The 27,262-nt window shown below is 42.5% G+C and overlaps 1 protein-coding gene across 1 annotated transcript in view; it reads left to right on the plus strand.

The window, feature by feature from the left end:
• The window catches only part of LOC121062916 (microtubule-associated protein 1B-like), a 63,373-nt gene that overhangs the window by 22,827 nt on the left and 13,284 nt on the right, over positions 1-27,262 (plus strand). The window contains exons 3-5 of the mRNA XM_040543215.1: positions 5,257-5,339; positions 19,125-19,265; positions 20,973-27,201. Of these exons, the coding sequence (XP_040399149.1) occupies positions 5,257-5,339; positions 19,125-19,265; positions 20,973-27,201 (6,453 nt within the window). The remainder of the gene's footprint in view (positions 1-5,256; positions 5,340-19,124; positions 19,266-20,972; positions 27,202-27,262) is intronic.

A 27,262-nucleotide genomic window follows, 5' to 3' on the forward strand; every position in this document is an offset into this window, starting at 1 on the left:
TGGCTTTGAGTCAGGTGGCCACTATGTATCTTTGTGTTACAAATGAAGATACAACTTAATCTGAATTTAGTAATATTTATAAAAGTCAAGTAAACAGCGCTGGGTGCGCGGGGAGTCTACGCTCTACGAACACGCACACACAACCGTTGAACTTTCTAAATATATAGATCATTGCTTTTACATATTCATAAGAAACCCGAGTATGCCTATACATATGTACAATCAGAAAAGGTATCAATTGAAACATAAACATGACAAAGTTTTCCGAATTCTGGCAAGTGTTTAACAAACAATCCTTTAAGTCTATTACTATTAATGTCCATGACTGGGGGAACATAGCTGGAGAGGGCAATCCTCCTTGAAGTGCTCCCATATCTTCCATGACTTCATTAATTTTTCTCAGATCATATAACAGTCTCCATTTTCCATTCCTTTTCTTGATTACAGATACCGGAGAATTCCAGGGCTAGTCGTGGGAACAATATGTCTCGCTTTAAGTTGTTAAGCAACTCGGCCTTCGGGCCTTATGTATCCTATTCCTCCAGGATCGAAGGGAAACAGATCCGGCTCCTTTTCAGGGCCTATAGGGCCTGGATCAAAAGGAACGTTCAGGTCACCAGGGGGCGTAACAGCAAAGGCCTGCGATGGCAGTAGCGGCGGGGGGGCCGATGGTGTAGCAGAAGGATCGGTGGACGAGCCCGCAGCTCCCTCACTGGCAAACCAAACGTTTCTGATTGTGGTCCCACATGGCTCTTTAAGGCCTCAGAGATTGCTCGCCAGGTGCCGAGCAATCCCACCGCAACCTTGTCGTTTTTAATAGCAGAGTCCCACACCTTGACCTCAATTTGGTCCCATGTTTCAGGATCATAAACTGTCTGATTGTTAATAAAGGGAATAAGCTGTAAGGTTACCAGGACAGTGTTTCTAAGGACATATGATTCCCCATAGTACGCAACTGCTTACCTTCGGCCAGCGAGGGGCAGTTGTGTGCGCGGGTCCGCTTCTCTCAGCTTGAGCTTCCTTCCAGCTCCGGTGCGCCTATTTCCAGCGACTTTCTATACGAGCTTCTTTGAGCTGTTTGCTGAGTTTGGCCGAACCTATCTTCATTAGGCGATCAATGTCCCTGTTCCTGTCCTGGTCCCTGTTCTGTTAGCCTGTCCCTGTCCCTGTTGTTCATGTCCCTGTTTTTCTTTATGTCCCTGTTTGTTTTCTTCAGGTCCCTGTTCGGGTGCCATTTGTGGCGTAACGACCACACGGACACCAGGGTTCTTTTAGGATCAGTAACTGCTACTACTTTATTGATAACAGAACTTCATCATATCGTGTTGCATCCCATATTGAGGACAGGCTCCCTTCTTATACTATTCGCCCCACAGCAGTCCTTTTCCACTAACTCTTCATTGGTCAAACAACTTTGCCCGGCAACAGCAAACCCCCAGCAACTTCCATGCCTTAAGGGCTGGAGAACAAGCAACCAGGAGACGGCATGGGGTCTCCTGAATCACCCTTCTTTGTTCCCTCTCAGCTCTTTACATTCCTGATGGTCTCACCCTTAAGAGTCCGATGTTATCACCAACCATGGGGCTTGTCGACCCCCATGGCCACACTCCCACATCTCCCCCTTCTTTATTAACATCAACCATCTTCTTGACACGAATTATTACTTCATATATCACATTTGTCTAACTTTGCATATGACTATTCGCATTTCTTTTCTAACTACGTTACTTTGTTAACTTCTATTTATATATGAAGCTTAGTTTTGCCTAAAGCAAAGTGTGTGTTGTCTGTCGCCAACTATTACATATGCAATTTCTATGGCAACTAAAGGGAGACAGTTTCTTTTGCTTCCTTTCCAGTGATAAAGACTAGTTCCAATAAACTCTGCCTAATGTCTTCATTTGGGGGGAAGGGTGCAGGGATAACTAAATTGTCAGATCGTGGGGATCTTCTATTAACAGAGCAATTGGATGTTTTATTGTATGTAGCCTTATGTATGCGTTCCTGTTAGGCAAGGAAGAAGAGCTATTAAAATAAAATGAATTACAAAGGCTAATGCCAGAACTGGATGCTACAGAGGGAGACCTGCCCTCTTTCCCTTTCACAATATACGGTCTGTCTCCTTTCAAATAAATACACCAAAAAGAACAGATGTTAAGAAAACTAGCTTTCTTTAAATGAGTTAGATCATTAGCCCCAAGTCTCTAGGCATTGTCACACACAAGACAATAAACAGCAACCCCATCTCACATTTTGAGAACATTCTTTTTTTCCCCCCCTTCTTATTTACTTTCTGTCATTTGATTATAAGCTTACATGCTTATATAAACATGTGTTTATATATGCAGAGCTTCCCCAGAGCAACAGCAAAAGATGCATTGAAATTTGAGCTCAGTGAGCTCAAGGCAAGGAGGATAGGTGCAGGCAGGACAAGGAGAAGGAGGGGTGCAGGAGGGGTGCAGGCAGGGACAGGGGCTGTGTGGGAAAGGCTGGCTACCCACCCTCTCAGACTGCCTTGACACTGCTCTTGTTTTTTTCAGGAATGCAGTTTACTTGGAAGGGAAAGCTATTCTGGTTTTCAGACTAATTACCAGTTTCTCAATGACAACACAGCTGCTAATTAATCTTACTGCAGTTCTCACAGAAAGACATGCTGATAAAGACTTGCCAATTACTGTAAGAAAAAAAATGTCAAGAGTAGTGTTGTGTTTTTCTTGCATCAAATCCCAGTCAGATGAATATCATTATTAAATACACAGACTAAGTATGAAAGCCAATGGGCTGTGAGACTGCACAAAAATTGCCTGCATATTATTCGTCCAGGAGCTAGCTGTATTTTGCATGTCTGTTCACTCTTGTTGCCTATCATTGCTTGTTACAGTTTGTTAGGGGATCCCGTTGTTTCCCCTAGCAGAATGGGTCTCCCCAGGCATCCAGAGTTCATTCAAAGGGTCGACTCTTATTTAAAGCAGCAAGAATTTAATGGTACCCATATATCAGCTTGAGCTGGGTGCCTCCAAGGAGGGACCCCACTCAAAAATTTCCCAGGGTTCTTCTACCTGTGCAGTCTTTATTTCATCCTCTATAACCCATTCGGTTCTTAACACATATATGTTATGTTCCTTCAGATTGTTCTTTGTTGCAAAGGAGGATGGCTTCTGTTAATAGTGCAGGCTCTGATCTGGTGCTGTCCTTAGTGAGCACCCCCCCCTTCCCCCATCGGTGCCACCCAGGCCCCCCAACACAATGCCGCTCACTGTTGCTCAATCACCACTACATACCAGGTTCAGGTGATGCAGAGCTCATGCTGTGGCCTAAGGTTTCACTAAATTTACTCTACTAATGTGAAACAATAGCTACCTGAATTCTTTACATACCGGCAACTTGTTTCCCTTTCTAGTTTTTCTAAGTAGGAGAAAGATTAATCAGTACAGCAGGGCAGTGGGGTAAATATCCAACCATCCTGATAGGGAATTTCTCACATTGTCCTGGTATTAATCAATATTAGGGAAAGGCTGAAAGGGGAGTTTCGTCACCATAGTTTTAATTAACCTGGTTCATTTGATATGTCTGGGCACGTGGGATTTACATGGGATGCTACCTGGCTTGAAGTGCTCCCATGATGCATGATGGGGAGCACGCGTGTGCCATGCAGGACAGTGCTGCTGGTGGTGGGGAGTGGGGGACAACCCCTGTTCTTTGCTCATCTCACAAATTGTGTTTGACAGGCAGTGTGGGTGTATGTTGCAAATATTCACTTTGCTTCTTGTAGGGGAAGTTTGCAGCCCATGCTGACTTTCCAGCTGCTGTGGCTAAGCTGCTAATAGTTCCTGGAAAACCTCATTTAAAACCACCTGTGCATGTTACAGGACTGTGTAGTCTCAGCTATATCTGTGGTGTAGATAATGTTATAAGTGAGACCACACAATTTTTCTGGTCTATCAAAAATGTTTTATTAATCAAGTAATTAAGTAAGCAGACACAAGCAAAACAGCGCTGGGCGGCCAGGGAGTCTCCGCTCCACCACGGCACGCAACTTCCCTTTTTTCGCGTCGCTGTTTTATAGCATCCAAGTTCCGGCTTGTCAAGACCTGTTGAATCTCTTGAGGCTGCGCAGTCCGTTGTTGGGGGTCGTCGCTCCTCTCTCAGTGTTCACGCGTTGTGCTCGTGCTCAGGAAAGGGGGTAGTGAAGCAGCAAACAGGATGCCTTGTGACCACAGAGTCTTTATTTCATCAAGGATGTTTGCCCAGCACCCCCTTCCCCACTATCTACTTTCTTAATCCTCCCCCTTAACAAGACCATAAATTGTGAAACCTTATCTTCTCAGCAAATTCTCTGCATTCCTTTTAGAGACAATGAACAAACACCCGCTAATTTATCACAGATAAGTCCATAAAAATACAGGGCCATATGCTCAGCTGGTGACAGTTATAGTCCCTGATCCGCACCAGCTCAGTGAGACCAAGGTGAGTAACAGGGAGTCCTCCTGTCAGGGAGAAGGGGCAGGACCCATTGCTATTGCCAGTTTTTTTTTCATTGCCTTGAATTTCTGGAGTTTCTGGCCCCTAGGACTGTTGTTTGAAAAAGCGGATCCTTTGCCCGGTGTGCAATAATCCAATTCTCACACACTCAGGAGAGCTATTGCTTTTATTTAGGCCGGGGTGTTCATTGGATTTTCCACAAATCAAGCACACCTAATGCCAGTTTCTTGATTATATTTATCGTCATACTTCTTGGCTCCTTTTCAGGACCTTCTGTGCATGCCTTCCTTTCTCTGGGGGTCCTTGGTGGTCTTTGGTGGTCTTTTCTGATGAAGTACCCTAACCCTTTTTAATCCATATATGGTCACGTGTCACCTAAGGACAACTTAAGGCTACTTTCTCTTGCCAACTTTCTATTGTTTCTTACAGAGGGAGTATTTTGTCCCTGATCAAAGGGAGCCTAGGTTAAATGATAAACATTTTTTGGGTCCTGTACTACATAAATGATACTTGATTATAGGGATGTTTATTTAAACATAGACAATACCTCTTCTTTTCCAAGGGAGAGTTTGTTCCATTACAGGACAACATGATATCGTATTTCTGAAGACATGAGCCAGTTCAGCTGCTGTGGCCAGTGTGTGATGCTCTTGGTTACCAGAGAGCTACTGAATGGTGGGACATATAGCTAGCTCATGGAAAGTGCTGGTTTAAACCATGCTGGATGGCTGGTTTAATTTAAATTTTCTTTTATTTTTTTCTCTGTGCTTGCAGGTCAGAAAATTCTTCACCATAGAAGTAATGTCTTAGAAACTGTAGTCCTGATCAATCCCTCAGATGAAGCAGTTAGTACTGAGGTAAGTCAGTCAGAAATATTTCATTGCATGGACCATAATGTTACCGTAAAAGTTAATCAAAGAAACTCTCTAAGACTCAATTTGGAGTTTTAGAAAGCAGGCATTCTTTAATTGCGGCGCCGGACACACAGGGGATCGCTCCACCTAGTGTGCATGCTGAATTGTTCAAGCTACAGGGGTTATATACAATCAGAATACACATATTCATTAGATTTCCAAGAAAGAATCAACATATTCATACCATTTTGCGGGACTCATTAAAATATGTAAATGTACCTGATGCATGCGCATTTGTTTCTACTGGTGGTCTTTCTGGGTCTTCTGGTGGTCATCGATAGTCAATTTAGGCATGCAGATCAGTCATTTACATATCCAAGGATCTATGCATACCATGAGTTCCTCACCTATTCTTTTTCAGACACATCCTCCAGGCCTGGGTTATCTTGACCTCCTCCCCCATCCTGGGATAGAGTTCTGTATGGTCTTATAGATAAGGCTGACTAATTAGTGGGTAAGGTGACGCTAGAGATACAAAGTTTCTAGACTTCCTTCTATCTAACTAAACATAGTAAAGGTTTGGCTCATCTGTTCATAAAATATTTCAAATCTGGTTCTATTACTCTACCAGGGAGAAAACCATATGTCCTTCTGACTCAGTATCAACAGGAGCTGCATTAAGTGTAAAATCAATTCGCCACTGTTTCCCAGGAACATTTCCCTTCTCTATTGTTCCCATTTGGGGTTTGATTCCTGTCTGTGAGTTATTTTTAAGACATATGACACATTGTTTCAATACCTGTCTGACAATGGTATACAAATTAGGTCCTATCCATTTTCTACTTAAAATCTGATTATTTCAGCTCCCCAGCACGTTTTATTATGTTCCTCAATTACCATCTGATATAACAGTTTGGAGTATATTACGATACCCCCATCATTTATTTGCGCTAAACCTGTAGGTAACATTTTCCATTTACATCTTCAATTAATTGCTTATCGATCTTAGAATATTCTACTTCATTTTCTAAAGCTTTTGTTAATGCCTGGTTTTCTGTTCCTGGTACTAGTACCAAAATTTGACTCTCAGATGCCTGTTCTGCTGCCCCTTTGGTGTCTGCGTCAGCCAATCTATTTCCTCTTTCAATATCAGTATCCCCTGTTTGATGTCCTTTACAGCGCATAATGGCAACTTTAGTAGGCAGGTATACCACTTGGAGTAACTTCAGTATCTCTTCTGCATGTTTAATTGAGGAAGATAAAAGTCCTCTCTCCTTCCAAATTGCCCCGTGTGCATGCACCACACCAAAGGCATATTTCGAGTCTGTCCAAATGTTAATTCTTTTCCCTTTTGCTAGCTCAAGAGCTTTTATCAAGGCGATGATTTCAGCCTTTTGGGCTGATGTTTGTTACTGCATATCCTGTGAGGTGAACTCCCTGGCAGACAAAGCTGCTGCCATCTATATACCAATCCTCCGCATCTTCTAGGGGTGCATCCTTTAAATCTGGTCGGCTGGAGTATACTGTGTCCATGGTCTTGATGCAATCATGAAGGGGTGATCTGGAAACTCTGTTACTGAGGAAAGAGGCTGGGTTCACAGTATTAGTGCCAAAAAAATTTAGTTAACTAATAGTCCACTCTACACATTCTTTTTCTTCTTCGGTAGCTATCAACAGGTCACTTATGTGTTGCAACAGTGTCCCCTTTTCCTGAAGGGGTTTTCCAAGCTTCAAGATCACAGGCTAGTTGGTTCCTGAATATGGTGGGGCTATTCTTGAATCCCTGTGGTAACACAGTCCAAGTAAGCTCAGTTTTTCATCCTCTATTGGGATTTTCCTTTTCAAAGGCAAAGAGTTTCTGGCTTTCAGTCACCACGGGCAGGCAGGAAAAGGCATCCCTTAAATCTAGTACCATGAACCAAACTCGACTGTTTTCTAATTTTGTCAAAAGGTTATAGGGGTTGGCTACTACAGGATATAAATCTTTTGTGATTCCATTGATGGCCCTTAAATCCTGGACTATATGATAGGTTCCATCTGCCTTTCTAACTGGGCCTATATGGAGTGTTATATTCTGACTCACATTCTACTAATAGTCCATATTTAAGAAAGTTACTGATTATTCCTTCCATTCCCCTTCTGTCTTCCACCTTTAGTGGGTATTGCTTTTGGCATACCCTGGGAGCATTTTCCTTTAAATCTTTTTTTTTTTTTTTTTTCAGGTACTGCATTCTTTGCTCTCTCAGGTATTCCTGTAGCCCAAACTCCTGGATACACTTGATTCATACTTACATCCATTGAGGGAGTCCTGTCTGGAGCTTCCTCTGGACTTGCCAGGGATAAACTTCAGAGTTTAATATGTTACTTTTATTTCCATTTTCCCTTGTTCAAAATAAATTTTTGCATACAATTTTTCCAGCAAGTCCCTTCCTAATAAGGGCCTTGGTGAATCGGGTAAGTATAAAAACTGATGTATTCCAATCATTTTTCCCAATTTAAATTTCAAGGATTGCAAAAAGAACACCTTTTCCTGTCAGCCAGTTGCTCCTATTACATTTACAGACTCAGCGCTTTTCCAGAATCAATTTTTGGATTAACACAGGGAAAGAAGCTCCCCTATCCAACAAAAAAAATCCATGCCTCTCTCTTTGTTCCCTAGCTTTATTTAAACCAGTGGATCTGCTAGTGTAGATGCCCCAGTTCCCTGTCATTCCTGCTCTGACTGTTGCAAGTTTATCCTGCAACAACCTAAGGCAATCCCTTTTTTTTTCTTTTTTTTCTTTTTTTTTCTTTTTTTTTTCCAGTGTCCTTCCTTCTTGCAGTACGCACACTGGTTCTGTCCTAATGTTGCTCTAAACCCTTCTAAAGGCCTTTCTTTACCTTTTTCAATTCCCCCTTTGCCGCCCTCCTTCTCTCTTTCTGTTCTAGTGCAGCCACTGTTTGCCGTGGCTATCATCTTAGATAACTTCTGTCCGTCGCATCTTCCCTATTCCTAAATACTTTCCACGCTGCATTCAATAACCATTCTGGGTCTCCCAAATCTTGTCTCTCCAATTTCTGTAATTTCTTTCCGATATCAGGGGCCTATTGCCCTAGAAAGAGGCTAGCCCATTGCCTCTGTTTGTCTTCCGAAGCCAGGTCCAAATTGGTATATATATATGTATATATATTTTTTTTTCATTGCATTTCAAAGTTGGTCCAAAAATTCCGTAGAGTTTTCTTTTGGACCTTGTTGGATACTATACAGGGTTGAATGATTTTTAGCTTTCGGAACTGGTTCTCAATTCCCAATTGAATCAGATTTTGGTATTTACATAACCGTTCAAAATTTCCAGGGTGATTAGGGTCTCGGTGGGGGTCGGTCAGGGGAATACAATCGTCTACAGTTCCCTGAGCAGTCCCATTGGCAATCTGAGCTTGCACATGAACTCAGGCTGTTTTAAGAATTAGCTGATTTTCTGTTTCCATCATCTCCGCCAACATTAGAACAATGTCTCCCCAGTCTGGATCCTGATTTTTTTTTCTTCTCTCTATTAAGTCCACCATTGGTTACAATACTTAATTAAGGTCTTATGATTAACATTTCCTCCAGGTGGCCTATTAACATCCTTCCAATGGGCCAAGATACAACCCAGAGGGGTCTTTTTATCAATAGTACTTGAAATTCTTCCCATTATGATGTCTTTTCTCAATCTCTTACACTTCGTCTGTCTCCAGCCATATTCCTCGCGGAATAGTGGAACCACGGATCAGGACTCCGCACTCACTTCACAGCGATGCTGCATCTCACCCACACAGCACAATCACACAATCACACAAAGAGGCCCCTTACACCTTTCACTCAAGCAACACAAAACAGCAATCACTACTACAAATAGTATCACTTATTACAACAAATTTCCCAGTATAAATTGTGATCCATTAAGAGTTTTCTGTTATTCAATGTCAAGAACACATTCAGAGTCAAAGTACCAGAACAAATCCAAAACTAAAACAAAATACTGACTAAATCACATGGACACACAGTGACTAGTAGTACGGGACCAAAAGTAGAACATCTACAAAACAAAGTACTGACTAAATCACATGGACACCCAGTGACTAGTAGTACATGTGAGAAACACTCCGTAGCCAATAACTTAGGCTCAGGCAAGGATCTCAGTGAAGTAGTAATTTATTCGCGATTGCAATGGCGGGCGTCCCACAAGCAGGAGCGCACCTACTAGTCACACAGTATGGTTTATATACTTTATTTCTCGATGACAGGGACCCTCCCCTGTTTCCCCATTGACTGGGTAATCCAGGTTCACAACCTATCCGATGCTTCACAGACAATACATGGCCTTCAGTTGCCAGCCTGTTAAATTTCAAATTTCTTTTGACTTTTTTACTGTTTGAAGTGGTAATGTTTCTTCACTTATCTGACTTGACTTGACACCGTGATCTTCACCTAACTGTTCTAAGGAGTCTGGTTGTCTGCATTTTAAAAGGTCGCCTGCTAAGTTTTCTTATCACTGCAAGCATATCTCAATACCACATTCCTTACCTTTAAACAATGTAACTCTGTGCAAAAACAACATTTTTATTCCCACAATTCCCCCCTTTTCTTCTTTATAAATTGTTGATTTTTGCAAAACTTTTCTCTAAGCTGTAATTTGGTAGATATCTTCCTCTTCTTCACTTTCTTTGCTTTCCATCTCCTCTAATATCATCATCTTATATGAGTAAGGTGGTGGCTCCATGGTCATTTGTTTCAACAGTGCAGTTTCAGTTAACCACTGTACTAGTCCTCTTACACAGGGGATAATGCAACAACCAGTGGCTGTCAAAACTCCTGCTACTACGATCAAGGATGTAAATATGGACATTACCATCCCTTTCCATTTACCAAACCAAGATTCCAAACATCTTGTGATGGAAGTGTCTGTTCCTAAGTTTTCTGCCAATTCACTGGCAAGGGTGGTAAGCCCTTGCAATGCTCTAGTTACTGTGCCATCCGGGGCAGTATTGTTGGGTATAAAAGTGCAACAATGGTTGCTCAGTATCACACACACACACCTCCTTTCTCCGCAAGCATCATATCTAATGCTATTCTGTTTTCCCAAGCCATTTTGCTGGTGGCATCTAGTTGTTCAGCAGTTCCTCTTATTGCATCCCTTGTATAATTTATGAATCTCTGCTGATTCTAATAAATATAATTAATCCAATCCACATTCTTATTGATTGTTACCCACCAGAACAGTGACTCAAACCCTGCAGCAATTTGATTCCTGGCTTCCTGTTCATCGGGAACTCCTCTAGGCACCCCAATAGAATCTATGTATACTCTATCATCAAATGATTCTCCTAAGCTTCTTTTACTTCTTCTGGGTATTTGTGATGTTTCTCTTTCAAATGCCAGGGTGAAGGGTATAGCTAATTGAACAAGTGCATAAGTGCCTCCCCAGTTAGATGGTAGGGTGGACCGTAAGATCTTCCCTCCCCAGTACCACCAGAGATCTGCCCTGGGGAATCTCAAGTCTTGAGCAGTTTCCCATCAAGTCCTTGGTAGCATTCAAGGTCCCCGTGCACAAGGCAAATTCTCCCAGATGCCAGGTAGCACTCACACCCTGCCGTGAGAGGCAAGCTGTATGGTTACCTATAGCTGTAGAGAATGCAGGGGGAACCCTGATATTGCTATCACGCAAGGAAGGGAACAGCAAAGAGAGAGACTTACAGGCCTCATTTCCCCAGGCAGTCTTTTCTTGGTACAGTGCAATCATACATCGCATCCCCTGGGAATCCTTGGTCCACCCCAATGGGAAGGGCAATCGGGCAATGGGAAGGGCAATCTGGGCACTCGGTCATCCCGAGGCACAAGCATAGCAATTGCTATGGTTGAGACTCTGGACAGTATATTTGACTCATTCTATCCAGGCATTCACATCCCCATACCCTGTGTCAATCTCAAATGTTTGAACTGCCGCATTTCAAAGAGGGCCTCCTGTTTTCTCTCCTGTTTTCTCCTTGAGATTCTGCCTTTCTCTGATGGCAATAGAGGATCGTTTCCATACAGCTATTCTCAATCTGGCTGTTGGGTCTCTCCCAGTTATTTGTTCTCTCTGCTCAAGTGTCGTTGGGCATTTAAATCTCCACAAGCTAACACCTCACAAGCATCAAATGTGACGGATTGCGGTACATAACCCTCTGTCACATTCACCCATATTTTTACGGGGTATCCCATCTTGCTATTGTCTGGTCAGGCCTTTTCCAAGTTGCCAATTGACCAAGGCCTTCTCTGAGGCCTACAATCACTAGAAACAAAATTAATAGTTGATTTTTCCCTGTCATTATTTTTAACCCTTAGGTTTCCAAATAATTATCAATACAAAGAATAAGATATATGTACTCTACTACTAGAACAAAAACCCCTTGGGAGCACTTCAATTCGCTATAAGCCAGTCCTTTCTCTCAATCACAAGTCACAGTCATTAGTTACCTGTGAAAATAAAAGGTTAATTTACAATTGTAAGCTTTTATCCTGCTCAGAGTCCACTATGAGATTTTTTCCTCTTCGATTTCAACTTCCAACAAGTCTTCTGTAGGAACAGCTTCCCAGGTACTAGGGTCGACAGATGCCTTCACTCAAGTATAGTGAGTCCAACCTTTTTCTGCAGTTCTTACGGCTGTTTCAGTGGCTGGTAGTACTTGGAATGGTCCTTCCCATTCAGGCCGGAGTTTTGATTCTCTCCAGGTCCGAATCAGGACCCAGTTTCCTGGGTGATGGTGGTGGATGGGGAATTCCAAAGGTGGGGTTTGAGCCAACAACCCACGGGTCCTGAGAGATGACAAAGAAGAGGACAACCCCAGAATACAGTTCTTAAGAAAACTCTCTTGTTTCGAATTGCGGTATCTCATCCCTTCTGCCCAGATAGGGTAATCCGAACAGCATCTCATATGGTGAAATTCCTATATCCTTTCTTGGTGCTGTTTGAACCTGGAGGAGTGCTAAAGGTAAGCATTTTACCCAAGGAAGTTGGGTTTCTAACACTAATTTAGTTAATGTCTTCTTTAATGTCTGGTTCATTTGCTTTACCTTCCCAGAAGAGGAGGGGTGCCAGGGGGTGTGAAAATCCCACTCAGTCTCTAAGGCCTGCATTAACCCTTGCAGTACTTGTGAAGTGAAATGACTTCCTTGATCTGAATCAATGTTTTCAGCTATCCCATATCTAGGGACTATTTGCTCCAGTGATACCTTAGTCATGATGTTCACAGTGGCAGATACTGAGGGGAAAGCTTACACCCATCCAGTCACGTGGTCAATTAGGACAAACAAGTACTTAAGTCTCCCCGCTTTAGGTAACTCAGTAAAGTCTACCTGTATACTTTGGAAAGGTCGAATCCCTGGCTCCCATCCCCCTCTAGGTGGGTTACGGATGACCTTTTTATTTACCTTTTGACATACGGTACATCCTCTGCATATTTGCTTCACTAAAGTGTATATTCCTACACAGACATACTTTTTTAGCACAACATCACACATTGCTTGCACCTCCCAATGACTCTCTTGATGTAAAACATCGTATTTGCCTCACTGGTGGTTTATTCAGCATTTCTCTCCCATCAGGGAGTATCCATTTTCCTTCAGACTTCGTGGCTCCTGATTCCTTTAAAAAAATCTTTCTCTTAAAACTTTTTTGTTCTTTCTTAGTTTTCAACAATTCCCTGAATCCTCTCTGGATTCTTTGTTTTCCCTCAGGCATTAGATGCCTTAAATACCTGACTTCTCTTTCTACATATTGTAATTTGTTTTTCAATACTCCCAGGCCCTGCTTTCCCAGAAAGTTGAATAGCTTGTTAGTAGCTACCTTCACAACTGTTTTCTCCTGTCCTGACAATAAACAATCATCCACATATTTGTAAAAGTAATTCCTCCTTGGGAGGTTGTAATTGCTCCAAAATCTGTTCTAGAACTTGCCCAAATAAATCGGTGGCCCTGTAAACCCCTGAGGTAAAATTGTCCATTTGTATTGCTGCTTCCACCCCCATTTCAGGGTCTTCCCAGTCAGAGGTGAATATATCTTTGCTCTCAGGGCCTGAGAGCACTCCATTAATAACACTGTTATTCCAGTCTAACAATTTACTATTTGAATGCCCAATTTCATCATCAAATCCCTTCCCAACAAGTTAGTCCCTGCCTTGGGTACATAGAATAATTGCCCAGAGATCATTTTATCCCCTAGTCTCAGCTTGGTATCCCCCAAAGGTGGCACTGTTATCCCAGCCCCTTCTACCCCCATCACTTTTTAGGGTTTCATTAGTTAATTTAATCCCTGATACTTTACAGGCCAGTAATGACCTAGCTGCCCCAGTGTATTGGGTTTGATGGCAAGGTTCGGGGGGGGTGGGCTGCAGTGGCAGCCCCCGCAAGAAAAATCCAGAAGCCTCCCCGTGGCAGATAAGGGACAATTTCAGCTGGCCCCAAAGGGGCCCACCGCTGCCCAGAGCCAAGCCATGAGCAGCACAGTCCGTGCCTCTGTGAGAGCACATCCAAGAAAATAAAAACAAACAAACAAACAAAAACCTGCTGCTCAACAGCAGCTGGGAGAGCGAGTAGTGAGAAACCTCCCCGCAGACACCAAAGTCAGCACAGAAGGAGGGGGAGGAGGCGCTCCAGCCGAAGCCCCCCTGTGGAGCCGGAGCCCACCTGCGGCCTGTGGAGAGGCCCCTGGTGGAGCAGGCTGTCCCCCCCGCCCCCCGCCGTCCCTCCCTGATACTTGGGAAACTGACCAAACACCACAGCAAATATACCAAAACTTCTAGACTGTTACTTAGATAATGCCTACATCCTCTTTCCCTGCTCATTCAACTTCAAATAGCTCTGTCAACCACTACATACCACACCTTTAACACCTTCAATAACCCTTTTTAACACTTCTTTTTATCTTTCTCCAGCCTGTACTTTCACCAAAGGCTCAGTCATTGGCCAACTTAATTCCATACCTTTCTCCCTCCAGGATGCTGAAACAACATATCAGTATAACATATTTCATCCCATTTTCCTTCTCTCCTTCTTCCACTCCGGATATTCCTACCTGAAGTGGCCAGCCTGGCCACACTTAAAACATCCCATCAAAGCCTGTCCCTGCTAAGATTCAGGCCGCAACACAGGCAGCCTTCCTTGTCTGCCATTCCTTCATCTCTCTTCTTTTCCTTTCCATCCTGGCCCCGACTCCCCCTGAAGAGTTTCCTGGGACTCACAGATTATCCCAAACCGTTTGATTTTTTTGATTTGGGTAAAACAAATTTGGCATTGGGGAGATTAATATAATTTATTGCCTATTACTAACAGAGTAGAGCAGTGAGAATCTAAAAGCAAACTAAAAAAACCTTTCCCCTCCATCTACCCTCTTCTATGTCCTCCCCCCGAGCAGCGCAAGGGACCAGGGAATGTGTGTTGCAGTCAATCCATACCACTTCATCTCCACCTCTCCTTCACTGCCACTCTCTTCCCCTGCTCCAGTGTGGGGTCCCTCCCACGGGATGCAGTACTTCCCGAACTGATCCTGCGTGGGCTTCCCACAGGCAGCAGCTCTTCAAGAACTGCTCCAAATATGGGTCCATACCATGGGGTCCATCCATCAGGAGCAAACTGCTCCAACATGGGTCCCCCATGGATGGCAGCTCCTGCCAGATCACCTGTTCCTGTGCGGGCTCCTCTCCACACGGTACAGGTCTGGCCTGGAGTCTGCTCCAGCAGGGGTTCTTCATAGGTCGCAGCTTCCTTCAGGTCAGATCCACCTGCTCCACCGGGTGCTCCTCCATGTGCTGCAGTGTGGAGATCTGCTCTGCCGTGGTACTCCATAGGCTGCAGGGGGATAGCCTGTTCCACCATGGTCCTCTTCACAGGCCACAGGGGAACTTAAGCTCCGACACCTGGAGCACAGCACCTCCTCCCCCTCCTTTTTCACTGACCTTGGTGTCTGCAAGGCTGTTTCTCACTCCTCACTCTCCCAGCTACTGCTGAGCAGCAGGTTTTTCCCCTTTCTTAAATATGCTCTCACAGAGTGTGGTGGTTTTACCTTGCTGGGCATCTGAACTCCACCACAATCACTCTCTCACTCCCCCTCCTCAGAAGAAGAGGGGGAGAAGAAAGTATGGTGGAAAGAAAAAAAAAGACTCACAGGTTGAGATAAGGATAATTTAATTAAAGGGAAAAGGACTAGGGGGAAAAAACAAGCAAAAGCCACAAGGAAGCACAGAGAGAGAGAAAAGAAATTATTCTCTACTTCCCATCAATGAGTGATGTTCGACTACGTCCTGGGAAGCAGGGCCTCAATATGCATAGTGGTAGTTTGGGAGGACAGACATCTTCATAACAAGAGCCCCCCTTTCTCCTTCCCCTTTCCCACATTTATTGCTGAGTGTGACATCATATGGTATGGAATATCCCTTTGGTTGGTTTAGGTCAGCTGCCCTGGTGATGTCCCCTCCCCACCTCTTGCCCACCCCTAGCCTTCTGGCTCTTGGGGTGGGGGGGTTGGAGGAAGTCTTGATGCTGTGCCACTATTGCTCAGCAGTAGACAAAACATTGGTGTGATACCAATGCTGTTCTAGCTACAGGTGCAGAGCACAGCACTGTATGGGCCGCTGCAGGGAAAGTTAACTCCATCCTAGCCAGACCCAGTACACAGAGGCTCAAGCAACATCACTTATTGGCTCAGCTCTGGGCAGCGGCAGGTCACTTTGAAGACGGCTGAAACTGGCCCTTTGTTGTGGTTTAGCCCGGCTGGCAGTCAAACACCACACAGCCGTTCGCTCACCCTCCCCCCTCTCTCTCTGGGATGGGGGAGAGAAACGGGAAAGTGAAGTCTGTGAGTTGAGATAAAGACAGTTTATTAAGACAGGGAAAAGAATAACAACAACAATAATAATAATAATAGTATTAATAGTAATAATGTGTACGAAATAAGTGATGCACAATGCAATTGCTCACCACCCGTTGACCGATGCCCAGCCTATCCCCGAGCAGCCGGCCCCCCCTCCACCCCGGCTAGCCACCCCTATATATTGTTCAGCATGACGTCAGATGGTATGGAATACCCCTTTGGCCAGTTTGGGTCAGCTGTCCTGGGTCTGTCCCCTCCCAGCTCCTGCTGCATCCCTAGCCTGCTCGCTAGCAGGACAGAGAGAGGCTGAAAAGTCCTTGGCTTGGTGTAAGCACTGCTCTACAACAATTAAAACATCAGCATGTTATCAGCGCTCTTCTCATTCTAATCCAAAACATAGCACCCTGCCAGCTACTAGGAGGAAAATTAACTCTGTCCTAACTGAAAGCAGGACACCCTTATCTAACATGGGGCAGCTTCCGGACTCTTCAAATTAGACAAATTAGAGAGCTGAGCAATTGCCAACAATATGAAGTTTAACAAGAGCAAGTGCCATATTCTGAACCTGGGAAGGCACAACCCTGGTTATACATACAAACTGGGGGATGAGATGCTGGAGAGCAGCCCCGCAGAAAGGGATCTGGGGGTTTTGGTTGACAGCAAGCTGAACATGAGCCAGCAGTATGCCTTGGCAGCCGAGAGGGCCAACCGCCTGTTGTGATTGAGAAGGGAAGTGATCATCTTGCTCTAGTCTGTGCTGGTGCGGCCTCACCTTGAGTACTGTGTACAGTTTCGGGCGCCACAGTATAAGAAAGATACGGAGTTGTTAGAGAGTGTCCAAAGGAGGGCTACAAAGATGGTAAAGGGTCTAGAGGGTAAGACATATGAGGAGTGGCTGAAGTCACTTAGTTTGTTCAGCCTGGAGAAGAGGAGACTGAGGGGAGACTTCATCGCGGTCTACAACTTCCTCACGAGGGGGAGCGGAGAGGCAGGCATTGATCTCTTCTCTCTGGTGAACAGCGATAGGACCTGAGGGAATGTTTTGAAGCTGCGAGATGGGAGAGATTCAGGCTGGATATCAGGAAAAGGTTCTTCACCAAGAGGGTGATTGGGCAGTGGAACAGGCTCCCCAGGGAAGTGGTCATGGCACCAAGCCTGCCGGAGTTCAAGAAGCATTTGCACAACACTCTCAGACACATGATCTGTTTTTTTGTTTTAGTTTGTGTTTTTTTGGGTGGTCCTTTGGGGACTCAGGAGTTGGACTTGATGATCCTTGTGGGTCCCTTCCAACTTGGATATTCTAGGATTCTATGAAAACATAGAAGTGGAAGCCAGTTCTTTTATGGTTTGATTACAACTACAGCAGACAGAATTTCAGTAACACACATCAGACAGCCAGCTGCATGTATCTATATTCTTGTCTGAAACAGAAATAAATAAACTTGATCTAGCAAAGATATTGTTGAATTTATAATCATCTGGTGCAAATAGTGATAAACCAGCATTAGTCCTGTGTTTAATTAAAGGAACTTTATGCTGCTGAAGGTCAAGATGACTTATTAAATAAAATAACAATGAAGATGTGGTAGAGTTGGGATCTTCTTTCAGATACGTACTCTTCAGGGGCTGTTTTCTACTTGTACTGAAAAAATTAGTTGTTCAGCAGAGATTTAAGTCAAATCTTCCTGGCGTAGCCTCCCTGGTATGAGAAGGAATTATTTAGAACAACTGATTGCTTAACAATAAATATATAAATTTGAAATTATTGACTATTAGGAGAGATGAGGTGATTATGTCACCTTCATGGAGATAGAGCTTGGATACAATATCTACATGTGGAGTTGTTCCAGATGGACTCTTCTCATTGAGTTTGATACATGGATAACCTTATTCTGAAATCACCATTCTGGTTTAACTTAATTCTCCTTGAACAGAGGAATTGCTACACTTGAGATTCATACCTTACCTTAATTTGAATTGATTTTTCAGTGTTGGACAAGGCTTTTGAAATATTTGCAAAGAGTGTTTACTCAACAGTACATAGTCTTACAAAAGTTTTGTTTACTTTTGTTCTTCAATTTAAGTTGAATTCAGCCAATAGAAGTATACTGAATATATGGATTTTTCTTAGCATACAAGTAAATCTCCCCCTGGGTGGAAACAGGAATTATTACTAGCTGCAGTGAGGATCAAGTAACAAGAATCTACTTTAAAATAGTTGAGTTATTTTAAAATGCAGAAGAAGGTTATTTCTCGGTAGCAAGCTACTTTGAGGCATTAGGCATCCACATAATTTGCTAATGTTTATTGAAAAAGGTCTTTGGCTGCCACACTTTAAGAAGTTATAGTGCCCATACTTAGTGATATCATGAGATGTAAATGATGCATGTGACTGTATCTGAGTGCCTGAAGTTCAAGTTTATGATTATGGTGAAGCAGAATCGTGATTTGTGGCTGTTAATTTTCAGTGATGTTTTTGCAACTGAATGGCAAGTCATGCTGTGTACTGGGAAAAAAAGAATGACCTTCCAAAAACTGAGTCTGACACATGTAGTTGTCCCTCATTACCATGTGTGAAACAGTTGACCAAGGCTGTCCTGATACAGTGCTATTAAAATTCACCAAGTTACATAAGGAATGTATTTGTTCATGAAAATATTATTTTTTCGTTCAAATTTTATTCTCTTCTGCTCCTTGTTCCTTTTTCCATGTTTTGTTTATTCATTAGGCCTTCTCTCTAATCGCTTCTTGTGCCTCCTTTTTTCCCTTTTGTTCCTTGTAACTTGATAATATTTCAACAGTCCTGGAAGACTGGTGCAAAATATGTTTTAAATTAGGCAAGGTAAACTGCATGTTCTCAGAGAAATATAGAAACACATGGTAACTCCCATTATTGATGTGCTTCTCTCCTTCGTTCTAGGTGCGTTTAATGATCACAGATGTTGCAAGACACAAACTCCTTGTACTAAGTGGACAGTGCTTTGAAAACACAGGAGAACTCATTCTTCAGTCAGGGTCCTTTTCCTTCCAAAACTTCATTGAGATCTTCACGGATCAAGAGGTGTGTTCAGAAAAGTGTCTTCCATATGTTGTTATGTGATGGCACAAGTTTCTAGAAGACTAAAAATGGCCCTCTGTTAAGTTAGAGTTAGCACTGATAGCTTGATGCTGATGCTCTTTACTCTTTAATAGAGGATTTCTTTCAAAATGTATTTAATTTACTTTAGCTTTGATGTAAATTGCTTAACAAAAGAACTACATTTTAATTTGGGGAATTAAAATTGTGACTTTGAGAAACAGAAAACCAAGGAACCTTTTGACAATGGAAGGAGATATCTTTGTGTTTAAAGTATACTTTTTTTTTTTAATCTAAGGTGCACTAACAAAGTCAAGCAAGATGTCACACTTAATTTGGCTGCTCTGCAAAGCATATAGTTAAATAAACTATATGGCTGCATCCCTAGGATTTTAGTTTCCAAAATTAATTAGGAGAATTTCAGTGGAGTGAAACTTGAAAGTTTGACACTGAAAAAGCAAAGTTTGCATGAGCTCCAGTGTGACCTTATTGCATCTATTTGTTCCTATTCTCAAAGCCTCTTTGTTCGGCATGTGGTTGTAGAGTTGGGGAAAGAATTGGATTCCTGCTCTCTGAAATGCATCTGACCCCTAAAAGTCACTATCAGTTCACAGTTACTTTTCTGTGAAACCGGAAACCCAAGCTCCTTGCATCTCTGGCTAATTAGTTAAACATAATTACTTTATGACTACATGCAAAACTAGGGGCAAATCCTACCGTTACAGCCATTTCAGTTAAGAAGCCAAACAATTGACTACACATTTCAGCCACCAAGAGATTGCTGCAGTGGCAGGTGTCCAGGGGGTACCTCCCATGGGCTCTGAGGAGGCTCCCTTGGCTCATCTCCACTGGAACCATTAAATACTAGCTTTTAGTTCAGCTTGGAACAGAAAAATAGCTCTTGATACTATAGCATAGAATTTCTTGTTTTCTGTGCCTTTATTTCAGCAGCTGTTTTTGGTACTGTCAAAATTAGTGGAGTCATTCTAGATTTTCACTTTTGTGGTCTGTGAGTTTAAAATCAAAGTATTAACAAGAGTATTTTTAATCCTAACATTTTTTTCTTGTTCTTTCTTTAGTCCTGACTTTATATATATTTTAATAAAATGGTATATATATATATATATTATCATATATTTATAAATATATGCACATATACACCTCACAGTCTCAGAAATACAAAAATTGTGACTCTTTGGATTTCCAAAGCAGCAAATCATTTCTTAGTGTTCTGAAAGACTGCCCTTCAGTCAGTCATACTAATCTCAGAGTGGTGCCAGCTTTTCAGGAGCAAGACTGCAGAAAGAACTGAAGTAATGATGGTGTCATGACATACAGCCCATGTGAGGAGGGGTGGGGAAGGCAACTGCCCCTGGGAGGATGCTGACCTCCTCCAGGCTGCAGGTATTCTGTGCCTGTTAAGAAGATGTGCTGTTTCCCTTAGGTATTTGGACAGCTCTTCTGGATGGACTGGGGCAGCACAGAGACTCTTGAGCCTATGGCAGAGATAGTGGCAGCTCTGGCAGCATTAGCTTCATAGCCCTCATCCCCTCTGAATATAAAAACTTGTACTATCCTCCTATAAAGAGTGAAGGAGGGAAGGGGGAACCTTGGAAAATACTGTGTTCTGGTATTAATTATTAAAAAATGAATCTACATGCATCTTCTTGTGTTTTTGTTTTAAAACCCTAGATTGGTGAATTATTGAGCACCACCCACCCTGCTAATAAAGCCAGCTTAACTCTTTTCTGCCCCGAGGAAGGGGACTGGAAAAATTCTACCCTTGACCGACACAACCTTCAAGACTTTATTAATATTAAACTCAACTCAGCTTCCATATTGCCTGAAATGGAAGGACTCTCTGAATTCACAGAGTATCTGTCAGAATCGGTAGAAGTACCATCACCCTTTGACATTTTGGAACCCCCAACCTCAGGAGGCTTTTTGAAACTCTCCAAACCCTGCTGTTATATTTTCCCAGGTGGAAGAGGGGACTCTGCACTGTTTTCAGTGAATGGATTCAACATGCTTATCAATGGAGGATCTGAAAGAAAATCTTGCTTTTGGAAACTTATCCGACATTTGGACAGGGTAGATTCCATTCTGCTCACTCACATCGGAGATGATAACTTGCCAGGAATCAATAGCATGCTTCAGCGAAAGATAGCCGAATTAGAAGAGGAACAGTCCCAAGGGTCTACTACCAACAGTGACTGGATGAAAAATCTGATCTCACCTGATTTAGGAGTTTTATTCCTTAATGTACCTGAGAACCTGAAGAACCTGAATCCTAACTTTAGAATAAAAAGTAGTATAGAAGAAGCTTGTTTTACTCTCCGGTATTTAAATAAACTGTCTATGAAACCAGAACCTCTTTTCAGAAATGTAGGAAATACCATTGACCCCATCATTTTATTTCAGAAAATGGGGGTTGGCAAACTTGAGATGTATGTGCTCAATCCTGTCAAAAATAGCAAAGAGATGCAATATTTTATGCAACAGTGGAGTGGTACTAGCAAAGATAAAGCTGAATTTCTGCTACCAAATGGCCAAGAACTAGACATTCCATTATCCTATTTCACCTCTGTCTCATCCCTGATTGTGTGGCATCCAGCTAATCCTACGGAAAAAATAATCCGAGTTCTATTTCCTGGAAACAGCACCCAATATAATATTCTAGAAGGACTAGAAAAACTCAAACACTTAGATTTCCTTAAACAACCAATAGTTACACAAAAAGACCGAACTGTAAACATTGCTAGTCTGGCTGTGAAACAAGCAAAGCTGAAACAACGAACAGACAGCAAGGAGAGTCTCAAGCCTGCTGCAAAGACACCACCAAGCAAGATAGTCAGAAAAGAATCTAAAGAAACATGGGAGCCTGCAAAGCCTAGTCCAGCACTGGAAAAGACTCAGAAATTAGAAAGCAAAGAAAAAGTTCCAGTTAAAAAAGAGAAACCAGCAAAAACAGAGACCAAACCTATAGTGACAGAAAAAGATGGAACAAGTAAAGAAGAGCAAATAGTGAAATCTGAAACTCCTGAAAAACAAGTTACAGATGTAAAATCAAAAGTGGCAAAGGAGAAGACAGTGAAAAAGGAAGTCAAAATAAAACCTGAAGAAAAGAAAGAGGAAAAAGAAAAAACAAAGAAAGAGATTTCTAAAAAAGAGGAGAAAATACTCATCAAAAAAGAGGAAAAACACAAAAAAGAAGAGATCAAGAAAGAAGTTAAAAAAGATGTGAAAAAGGAAGAGAAGGAAAGTAAGAAGGAAGTAAAGAAAGATGCTCCACCAAAGGAAGCTAAAAAAGAAGCGAAGAAGGAAATTAAGAAGGAAGAAAAAGAAGCCAAAAAGGACATCAAAAAGGTTTCTAAAGAAGCAAAGAAGACAACTGGTCCTTCAATTGAAGCCAAAAAGCCAGCAGCAAAGCCTAAATCACAAAAGAAGGAGGAGCCTGTTAAAAAGGAAGCAGTACCTGCTGGAAAGCCAAAGGAAAAAGGAAAAATTAAGACTGTGAAGAAGGAGATCAAATTTAGTGGAGCACAAGCTGCCCTTGTAGCAGTTGGAACTGTTGCCACAACTGTAACAGTTCTAGCAGCTGCAGAAATTACAGCTAGTGGAAAACAACTTGAAGTGGAAAGATCCCTTATGTCTTCACCAGAGGATTTAACAAAGGATTTTGAAGAATTAAAAGCTGAAGAAGTAGAAACAATAAAAGAAACAAAACCTCAGATTGCATTCATAGAGGATGAACTGAAACTCACTGGCAAAGAACAAAAAGAGGCCTTTGATTCCCAAAAAGAAAAATTAGAAAATGAAGGACCTTCAGAGTCCTCTGATGAAGGTATAACTACCACAGAGGCTGAGGGTGAGTGTGAACAGACACCCGAAGAACTGGAACCAGTGGAAAAGCACAGGGTTGATGACAATGAAAAGTTTAAAGATGAGGGAACTGGCTTGGCAGAATCATCTGAAGTGGAAGATTATGAGGAAAAGGCAGAGACAGAAGATGCTGAAGAACAAGGTGAAGATGAGGAAGAAAAGACATCATTGGACACCACAAAACTATACGTGGAAGAAGCAAGAATAATGGAAGAGAGTTCAGAAGAAATAATGGTCAAAGAAGATGCTAACATTAAAGATGAAAAATATATTGAAAAGGCAGATTATGAGGCATCAGGTGAACAATATGAAGAAGACGGGGAAGAAGCAGTAGAAAAGGCAGAAACTGAAGAAACTGAGGAAGAGGAGGAAGACAAAACAGAAGGCATCAGAGATAAAGAGGAGACTGAAAAAATAGAAGCTAAAGAAGATTATGTGATGGCTGTTGTAGACAAAGCTGCAGAAGCTGGTGAAGTTGAAGATAAATATGGCCTACTCATAATTACACCAACAAAATGCTCAGAGCCTCAGTCTCCAGCAGTTGAACTGGCCTCTCCAATCCATGATGAGGCATTACCTGGTGATTCAGAAAGTGAAGCTATTGTTTCTGATGAAGAAAATAGAGATCAACCTGAGGAATTCACTGCTATTTTGGGTTATACACAGTCTACCATCGAAATACCCAGTGAACCAACTCCAATGGATGAAATGTCTACACCCCGGGATGTCATGAGTGATGAAACTAACAATGAGGAAAGTGACTCAACTTATCAGGAGTATGCGAACATCACCAAGTATGAGACATCACTGTACTCTCAAGAGTTTGGTAGACTTAAACTTTCTACACTTCTGGATGCTTTTAATGGATTATCTGAAGGAACCAAAACAGAGGCCACAGAAGGTAGAGACTATAATGCCTCAGCTTCTACCATCTCGCCACCTTCTTCATTAGAGGAAGACAAATTCTGCAAATCTGCATTCCAGGATGTATACTGGCAAAAAGAAAATGAAACCCAAGGCACTACTAAATTAGAAATCAAAGAAACCTGTTCAGAAAATGTTGGTGGAAAATGTAGTGCAGCCAAGAGTCCATCTGAGAATTTGTCCCCTCTATCACCAGTTGCCAAAACACCACTGAGTGAACGTAGTGTGAACTTTTCACTTACTCCCAATGAGATCAAGGTCTCGGCTGAGAATGTCCCCATTGCTACATTGCCTGATGTACATCAAGAAGTTGCCAAAGAGCGCTGTGCAAGCCTTGAAGATATAACATTAGAAGTAGTATCTCCCTCACAGTCTTCTGCTGGTAGTGCTGGCCACACACCTTATTATCATTCTCCCACTGCTGAAAAATCCAGTCAGCTTCCCTCTGAAACCAGTGAAAAGTCAACAGAAGCTCCAGTTAGCTTTGAATTCAGTAAAGTCAAAGATGAGTCTTCAAAACCCATAATAAGCCCTATGGATGAACCTGTGCCAGATTCAGAATCTCCTATTGAAAAGGTTCTCTCACCTCTACGGAGTCCACCACTGATAGGTTCGGAGACCACTTACGATACATTTTTGAGCGATGATGTAAAGTGTCCCACCAGAGATTATGGAAATCCCTCTAAGGGAATACCTGAAAAAGAAAAAACACCTGTTCAGATGAGCCCAGCTTCTGAAGGCAGCTCTGTGGGCCTTTGCCAAGAAAAAAAAGATGAAAAAAGCATGGAGTTTATGGTAATTAAGGAAAGCTTCAGCCTAGAAAGGAAAATGGAGGATACAGAACCCAGCAACTCCCAGTCTTCATTGGTCTTGGATGACCGGAAGTTAACAGGTGATCTCTCACCTACTCAAATAAATATCAGTCAGTTCAGTTCTTTAAAAGAAGACACCAAAATGTCAATTTCTGAAGGCACTGTTTCTGACAAGTCTGCAACTCCTGTTGATGAGGTCATAGCAGAAGACACCTATTCCCATATAGGAGTAGCTTCTGTCTCTATAGCATCTGTTGCTACTAGTTCATTTCTAGAACCAACTACTGATGATGTATCTCCTTCTTTGCATGCTGAGGTTGGATCCCCCCACTCTACAGAAGTTGACGATTCCCTTTCAGTGTCAGTTGTACAAACACCAACAACGTTTCAGGAAACAGAAATGTCTCAGTCTAAGGAGGAGTGCCCAAGGCCTATGTCAATTTCTCCACCAGATTTCCCACCTAAAACCGCAAAATCAAAAACCCTTATGCATGATCACAGATCTCCTGAGCAGTCAGTAGAATTTGGCCAGGAGTCCCCTGAGCAGTCTTTAGCAATGGACTTTAGTAGGCAATCTCCAGAATATCCTACTGTAGGCACAAGTATACACCATATATCTGAAAATGGACCAACAGAAGTAGATTATAGTCCTTCAGATATACAGGAGCCAACTTTTGCACAGATTTCCCCTGTGGAGCAGACATCTTACTCTCAGGAGAAGGATATTTCAGAAATTATTTCAGTTTCTCAAACCGAAGCTTCATCTTCAACTTCATCAGCTCATACACCTTCCCAGGTAACTTCACCACTGCTAGAGGAAACTTTTTCAGGTGCTGGTTCACCCAGAGATATGTCACTACATTCTTCTTTTACCTCAGAAAAGGTACAGAGCCTAGGAGAAAGGCTGTTTCCAAAGTCTGACCCATCTCCACTAACTCCAAAGGAATCTTCTCCTCTATACTCTCCTAGTTTTCCAGATTCACCTCCTGTAATCACAGAAGTGGTTTCAGCTAGTTACACAGCTTCATTGTCACTGCAAGTGTCCTCTGACAAAGCATTTGGTAAACAGGCTGTCATATTATGGGAACCTCTAACAAAGCACAGCCCAGAACTTTTATTCAACCCAGAAAAAATAGATTCAGCGATAAGCAGCAGGTCACCAGAAGAGCTTAGTTATTCTTATGAGGCCACAGAGAAAACTACTAGGTCACCAGAGGATATTAGCTACTCCTATGAGGCAGTTGGAAAATCTACTAGATCATCTCAGGCCACAGATTATTCCTATGAGAGAATTAGGAAAGCTACCAGATCACTTGATGCTATGGATTCTTCCTATGAGACAACAGGGAAAACCACTAAGTCACCAGAAGCCATTAGCTACTGCTATGAGACAACTGGGAGAACCACCAGGTCACCAGAGACCATGGCTTACTCCTGTGAAATAACTGGGAAAGCCACCAGCTCACCTGAAGTTAGTAGCTATTGCTATGAAGCAAGTGCACATTTTACTCCAGGAAAATCATTAGCAGAATCTTGTCAGGATGTTGATTTATGTCTTGTGTCCTCCTGCGAATATAAACATCCTAAAACTGAACTTTCACCTTCATTTATCAACCCAAATCCCCTTGAGTGGTTTGCAAGGGAACAGTTTCAAGATCAAGAAAAGCCATTAACTCAGTCTGGGGGAGCCCATCCACCTTCTGGGGGAAAGCAGCAAGAGCGTCAGTGTGATGAAACCCCTCCCACATCAGTGAGCGATTCTGCCCCATCTCAGACTGATTCAGATGTTCCCCCTGAGACTGAGGAATGTCCTTCCATCACTGCAGATGCTAACATTGACTCAGAAGATGAATCAGAAACCATTCCAACAGATAAGACAATTGCATACAAACACATTGACCCACCACCTGTCCCAATTCAGGATCGCAGCCCTTCCCCTAGGCACCCTGATGTCTCCATGGTTGATCCAGAGGCTTTGCCAGTCGATCAGAATTTGGGTAAACCTTTGAAAAAGGACCTCAAAGAAAAGACAAAAACAAAAAAGCAGGGCACTAAGACCAAGTTGTCTTCTCCTGTTAAAAAAAGTGATGGTAAATCAAAACAAGTGGCTTCACCAAAACCAGCTGTAAGAGATTCTTTAGACAAAATTTCCCAAACAGCTTCTCCAAAAAAGGAGTTTGTGGAGAAGAGAACCAAAAATATCTCTAATCCAGATGTAAAGTCCCAAGTGGAAGAGAAAGATAAGGATACCAAGAATGCAACAAATACAACAGCATCCAAGTCAGCGAAGACTGCAACCACAGGTAAAGGCAGATAGGATCTCCCTAGTGTTAAGATTTTCTTAGTTGTTTCAATGAAGTTAGG

Source organism: Cygnus olor, assembly GCF_009769625.2.
Source record: "Cygnus olor isolate bCygOlo1 chromosome W unlocalized genomic scaffold, bCygOlo1.pri.v2 SUPER_W2, whole genome shotgun sequence".
Lineage (NCBI taxonomy): Eukaryota > Metazoa > Chordata > Aves > Anseriformes > Anatidae > Cygnus > Cygnus olor.